Raw genomic sequence first — 7,348 nt, forward strand, 5'->3', positions numbered from 1 at the left:
AGCCGAGGTGGGGACTTGGCCTCATGGATGAGCTCACTTTAATATATAATTATACGGAGGGAGATGATTTTTCAGAGTGGCTTGTTGCTCTTTTATTAGCTTTTGTGTGTTGTTTAATAGATAAATTCTTTGAAAATAAATACAGTCTTTTAAAACATCATTCTCAGTTTGGTGACATCAAACCAGCCACGTTTGGAAAAAATTTAAAGGGTGTCTAAATTTTAAATGATAACAGTGTCAAGTAAAGATGAAATAGAAAAGATAAAACATTTAGCTAAGTTGGATAGGAAATACAAGAATGAAAATACACATTGTATATAATGTTCTTAAAAAAAATGAAACAGTGAATTTCTTTACCATCCTGTTTTATTTGACATACATTTCTTGATCATGTTCTTAAAGGATTCTTTTACCTGTTTGTTTCTCAGGGAGTAAATAAAAGGATTCAGCATTGGGGCAACAGATGTGTTGAGTACTGCTATACCCTTAGTCAAAGCCACTCCTTCCTTTGCTGAGGTTTTGACATACATGAATATGCAGCTTCCATAGGAAATGGAGACAACAATCATGTGTGAGGAACAGGTGGAAAAGGCCTTCTTCCTTTGCTCGGCAGAAGGGATTCTGAGAATTGTCCTAAGGATGAAGACATAGGAGAGAACCACTAATGTCAAGGTTACCATGAGTGTGAACACTGCCAGGAAGAACGCCAAGAGCTCCAGGATGGTTGTGTCTGTGCAGGAGATGAGCAGCATGGGAGAAGAGTCACAGGCGAAGTGGTCGATGATGTTGGAGTCACAGAATTCCAGTTGGAGGCCCATGATCACAGGTGGAAAGATGACGAGAAATCCAGCCAGCCAGGAGCCAATTATGAGCTGGATGCAGACCCTGCTGTTCATTATTGTGGTGTAGTGCAAGGGCTTGCAGATAGCCACATAGCGGTCATAGGACATAACAGTCAGAAGGAAAAACTCAGTTGCACCCAGGAGTATGAAGAAGAACACTTGGGCCACACAAGAATTATAGGAGATGGTCATATCCCCTGTGACAATGCTCACAAGGAACCGAGGAATACAAACTGTTGTAAATGAGATTTCTAGGAAAGAGAAATTTCGAAGGAAGAAATACATGGGAGTCTTGAGGTGTGAATCTACTAGAGTGAGGGTTATAATCGTCAGATTTCCAGTAATGCTCAAAATATAAGTGAGAAATAAAAATATAAAAATCACAGTATTTAGCTTTGGGTCATTTGTTAATCCCAGAAGAATAAACTCACTCACAGTTGTTCGGTTTTTCATTTCTTCTTGTGTTCTGCCAGGTCTAAAACTGTGAAATGAGTTGGAGAGTCAGGATGAGTCTGGATTATAATTTTTTGTTATATGTGTTTTATTCATCACATTATAGAAGACGTGTTACAATATACAAACTGAAACATTAAATCACTCAAGAAATTACTGTTTTAATATGGTGGGGAGGAGGTTCCCTTTGGTCTTAGATCTAGAGGAAGGAAATAGGGTGAAAGTGGGAGGGAGGGAGGAACAGGAGGATACGAGTGATGGGATAACAATTGAGTTATCTGAATAAATTAATTAAATAAAAAAGGAATATTCATTGCCATTACATGTCTAGTGATTACCTCATATCTACAGCTATGTTGTTTCAAAGCAGTTACTTAATAGTTCTAGTAAGTACATGGGGACATGAGAATAATGCCACTACAGGTATTTTGCTGTAATACATGAGCAGATATATCTGGAACCCAGATAAAAATATCTAAAAATGAAAAGTATTATTCTAGTCTTAAAACTTTCTCAACAAAGGAATGTATTATTTTGTGAATCAAGTATTTTAAATGCCATTTGTTAATTTTAGAAAATATTTAAAACTATTTTTGACTGTAAGAAGAATTAATAATTTAGCATGTGAGTCAGGACCATCAAAGCCAACATTTATATACCCCTAAAGGAACAAACTCAGAAATCTCCAAAGTTAAAAAAAGAAAAAGAAAGGAAATCTCGAAAGTTTAGAAAACATTCATAGGGTGTCTTTATTGAAATAAATAATATCTATTCACTTTATAGATGGTAACAGACATATAAAGAACCTAGGCACAGAATAATTAGAAAAATTTAAAACATGAGCTACATAATAGAAAATAGACTTACAATTGATTAATGCCAGGTGGTCACAGCTGAAAATCTCAAACCCAAAGGCTCTATGGGGTTTTGAACAATCTGCCAGTGTTTGATACCCTGGTTTGAACAATTGTCCACACTTCTAACTGATATCCACACTTTGTGATCTTCATACATAACAAACTTACATAGTGTGTAGCTGAAATTAGGGGACATAACTGAACTGCATACAGTAACCAGATCATAGTATGTGGATATATTAAAAAATATCTAAAGTAGGAGAGGTTTGATAGGTGGTGTGGGCTTGGGTGTTGATAGAAACTGCTAAAAGCCAAATTATATTTTCCAAAGTAATGCATTCTGAAATTCATGGTCTAAGAAAGTTGAGATATCCTTCAGTCCCTGTGAGCAGCAAAAAGCTCAGTGGGTACCCCCAGGCCAGCGCACATCATGTATGAAAGTCTTAAAGTGAAGGTGTTTATCTTAATATTTATTCATTTACTTGTTTTTATTTAGTAGATGTGTCTCTGGATACAACTTACTATTTAGCAGTAAATCTAAAGGTTGTGGAAACAGAACAGGAATTCAGAACCAGAAATATGGTGTCATGGAAGTCTCATAGCTAAGACTCTCAAGAGGATGAGGAGAGGGTGGAGAGGGGAAGAGGAGAGCAAAGTAAAAAATAGGAAGAAAGCAGGCACATTGTCACGATATTTGAGGAAATACTTACAGCTATGAAGCAATAAAGATCAACATTTTGTTTGCTTTTTAGGTGAAGCTCTTGCTTGGTGAAGAAGGAAAAGACACACAGGACGAGTGGGAGTCAAGAACCAACATCTGTGGAAGATGGAGAGCACATGACATATAAGTGGTGATTGTTCAGAAAAAATATCACTTGAAATTCTGAGTTGTGGGCCAACAAGTACCTGGTCTCTTCTTTTTTCTAAAATGCCCCAAAAGAACAAAGTTCTTACCATGGAAATTATGAAATCTGACAAATATCATTTGGCTTCCAGTAACTCTGGGGAAAAGATGGCTTGTGATTTTAAGTTTTACACCATTATTAGAAAACACTCTTCTAAGTATTCTTTTCAGAAGAAGGATTTCCATTTTATGTTTTTATCTTTCCCTTAAAGCAGACACAAGGGATTCTTCCCACAAAGCAGAACTAACTGTCTCTGGAGAGTGTTGATTAGTGCGCTTCAAAGCTAAGTTGAATAATTAGGTGAATTACAGAAATTATCTTTTGAAACATCCAAGGTTGGAGAAATGTAGAATGCAAATAGTAGTGAAGAAGCTACATCAATTTTGTTTGGTGTTTCATATAATCAAAAATTTTAATACAAAAAACGTGCACAGGTAATATAATCCTATTTCATGTAATCGTAACAAAGCACAAAATGCAAGAGAAAATATCCATTGAAACATGAAGTGTGATGTGTAGTTATTTCATTTGATAACAAAAAACGTACTGTATAATTTAGGCAAGATATATCTAATAGACATATTGTCAAGAACCAAGAGACAATATTTTTACAATGCATAAAATTATTCAAAAATATTTTGTACTGATCATCTAATTTATATTAGAGAATACAGATTTACTTTTTTACAATATAGTTCTCTGATATTTTTCTCTGTAAGACAATTTGAGGTCTGCTTTATTGCTGTGAGGCATTAATTTTTTCATTAATTAATTTATTTAATCACTTTATGGTCTAGTCACATCCACTCCCTCTGTTCCTCTCAGTCCCATCTTCACATCCCTCCTCACCATTCTCCCTTCTCCTTCTCAGAGATAGGTACCAACCCACCCTGGCACAGCAATGGGATTGAGTCATCCTCTTCCACAGAGACCAGACAAGGCAGCCCAGCTATGGGAAAGGGATCCAAAAGCAGGCAACAGAGTCAGGGACAGTTCCTACTATAATTGTTAGGGGACCCACATGAAGAACAAGCTGCACATTGGCTACAAATGTATTGGGGGCCTAGGTCCAGCCCACACATGTTATTTGGGTTATGATTTCATCTCTGTAAGCCACTACAGGCCCAGGTTAATCAAATCTGTAGGACCTGTTCTGGTGTCCATGACCACTCTGGCTCCCTCTATCCTTCCTCCACTCTTCCACAAGACTCCCTGAGTCCTGCCTATTGTTTGGCTGTAGGTCTCTGCATCTGTTTCCATCAGCTGCTGGGTGAAGCCTCCCAGAAGATGTTATGTTGGACTCCTGTCTACAAGCACAGCAGAGTGTCATTAATAGTGTCAGTGGTTGTCTTTCTCCATTGAGGCGAGTCTCAAGTTGGGCCAGTCATTGGTTGGACATTCCCTCAATCTCTGTTCAATCTTTATACCTACACTTCTTATAAGCAGGATGATTTGGGGGAGGAAGTTTTTATGGGTGGGTTGGTGTTCCCTCCCTCCACTGGAAGTCCTACCTGGCTACAGGAGGTGGCTACTTCAGGCTCTTATACCCTGATGTAGAAGTCTCAGCTAAGGTCACCTCCATAGATTCCCTTGAGCTTCCCTTGTCCCAGAGATGGTCGCTAATGATTTCCATTCTCTTTTCTAGTCTTGTCAGCCCCCCACTCTCCCCACACTTGATCCCTACTCTGGCTCCCCTCCCTATACCCTCTGTCCATCTACTTCAGGTGTCTATTTGAAGCATCTGATTGAGATTCGAACATCGTTTCTTGGGCCCTCCTTGGTACTTAGCTTCTTTGGCTCTGTGGGCTATAGCACGGTTATCTGGTGCTTTATGGCACCAGGATGATATATTTAGTTCCACCCATTTGCCTGCAAATTTCATGATATTCTTGTTTTTAATACATGAGTACTATTCCATTGTGTAAATGTACAACATTTTCTTTCTTCATTGTTTGTTGAGGGACACCTAGATTAAATCCAGATCCTGGTTACTATCAATAAAGCTGTTATGAACTTAGTTGAGAAAGCGTCCTTGCAATATGATGGAGAATCTTTTGGGCATAATCTCAGGCGAGTTATAGTGCCAGAATGGTTTCCAAAGTAGTAGTTGTACAAGTTTGCAGTCCCACAAGCAATGGAGGATTGTTCTACTTTCTCCACATAGCAACCAGCATGTGACATCACTTGAATATTTGATCTTAGCATTTCTGATGGCTGTAAGATGGACTCTCAGAGTTGTCTTGGTTTGCATTTCTCTGATGACTAAGGATGCTGAGCATTTCTTTAAGTGTTTCTAGGCCACTCAATATTCCTTTGTTGAGAATTTTCTGTTTAGCTGTGTATGCTATTTTTTAATTGGGTTATTTGGTTTGTCCTTATTTACTTTCTTGAATTCTCATATATTTTGGATATTATACCTCTATGAGATGTACGGTTGGTGAGAACTTTTCCAAATCTATAGAGAGCTGTTTCATTCTATTGACACTGCCCTTTGCCTTGCAGAAGCTTTTTAGTTTCATGAGGTCCCATCTATTAATTATTATCTTAGTGTCTGAGAAGTTGGTATTATGTTCAGAAAGTTGTTTCCTGTACCACTGTATTTTAGGTGATTTTACACTTTCTCTCTAATAAATGTAGTGCATCTGTCTATATGTTGAGGACTTTGATCCACTAGGACTTGAGTTTTGTGCAGTGTAATATAGATCTATTTGCATTCTTCTACATGTAGACACTCAGGTAGAGCAGCGCCATTTGTTGAAGATGCTTTCCTTTTTCCATTGTATGGTTTTGACTCTTTTGTAAAAAGATCAAGTGTGTGTAGGTGTGTGGGTTTATTTCTGGCTCATTGATTTGATTCCATTGATTAACCCGTCTGCTTCTATGCCAATACCATGCAGTTCTTTTTATTACTATTCCTGTGTAGTACAGATCGAAATCAGGGCTTGCCATATCTGAAATACAAAAAAGAAGTTCTTTATTGCACAGGATTGCTTTCAGGATTAAATGAAGAAAGAGAATTTCAAAACAGTTTCCTTTACAAACAGTGATGAAAAAATTCTCAACAGTATACTCACAAACTAAATCCAAGAACACATAACAAATGACTATGGTCGAGGAGATTTCATCCCAGGGATGCAGGAATGGTTCAATGTACAAAAATCTATTAATGTAATCCACCATATAAAGAAACTGAAAGAAAAAAATATTTAATTAGATGACAAAAAAGGCTTTGACAAAATCCATCACCCTTTCATCTTAAAAGTCTTGAAGAGATCAGGCATACAAGTCCCATACCTAAACACAATGAAGGAAAGATATAGCAAACAAATAGCCAGCTTCAAATTACGTGGATAGAAACTTAAAGAAATTCCACTAAAATCAGGGACATGATAAGACTGCCCACTCTCTCCATATGTCTTCAACATAGTGTTTTCTAGAGCAGTAAGAAAACTAAAGGAGATCAAGGGGATACAAATTGTAAAGGAAGAGGTCAAAGTGTTGCTATCCATAGATGATATGATAGTGTACAAAGGGACTCAAAATTTGTATTAGAGAAATCCTACAGCTGATAAACACTTTCAGCAATTTGGCTGGATACAAAGTTAACTTAAAAGATTGGTAGCCGCTCTTTATACTAGTGATAAACAATATAAAATATCTTTGTGTAATTCTAACCAAGCAAGTCAAAGACCTGTGTGACAAGAACTTCAGGTCTCTAAAGAAAGAAATTGAGGAAGATGTCAGAAGATGGAAAGGTGTCCCATGCTCATGGGTCAGTATGACTAACAGTGTAAAAATGTTTTTTTTTTGAGTTGTAAAGATTTGTTTTGTTTCCCAGAATGTGATATATTTTAGACATTTTATGTGCTGTTGAGTAGAATGTATATTCTTTGGTGTTTGGAATATTATGTAGCTATTTAAGTCCACTGATGTGTGATTTTATATAATTTTGATGTTTTTCTATTTATGTTTGTTTTGATGATCTGTGTGTTCAAGTTAATATATCAAAACCACCTAAAATTAGTAGGTTTAAATAAATCTCCATCCCTAAATCCAGCAGTGGATTAAAAAAATAAAATAAGGCACACCAGAGTTTGGTGCACATATGGTTAGGATAGTAATGTCTTCTTGGTTAACTCTTTCTTTGAGTAGAATCAAGTGTCTCTCTTATTCTAGCTATATAAAGAACTAAAACATACTAAACATCAAGGAAACTAAAATTCAACTTAAAATATGATGTATAATTAGGAAAGATTTTCCCATTATGTAGATTTCTGCTTTGTTCAAATGA

General features: G+C 36.7%; 1 protein-coding gene across 1 annotated transcript; it reads right to left on the reverse strand.

Annotated features, from left to right (window-relative positions):
- Positions 1 to 353: 353 nt before the first annotated feature.
- LOC127210794 (olfactory receptor 6C76-like) lies at positions 354 to 1,301 on the reverse strand. The gene has a single exon (XM_051170546.1). The coding sequence runs from the start codon at positions 1,293 to 1,295 to the stop codon at positions 354 to 356; it is 942 nt and encodes a 313-aa protein (XP_051026503.1). The 5' UTR covers positions 1,296 to 1,301.
- Between the last annotated feature and the right edge of the window lie 6,047 nt (positions 1,302 to 7,348).

The sequence above is a fragment of the Acomys russatus genome, chromosome 28, assembly GCF_903995435.1.
Source record: "Acomys russatus chromosome 28, mAcoRus1.1, whole genome shotgun sequence".
NCBI classification, from domain to species: Eukaryota; Metazoa; Chordata; class Mammalia; order Rodentia; family Muridae; genus Acomys; species Acomys russatus.

What these genes read in the sequence shown, in the direction of transcription:
- LOC127210794 (XM_051170546.1), bottom strand. Translation starts at nt 1,295, where the DNA reads ATGAAAAACCGAACAACTGTGAGTGAGTTTATTCTTCTGGGATTAACA.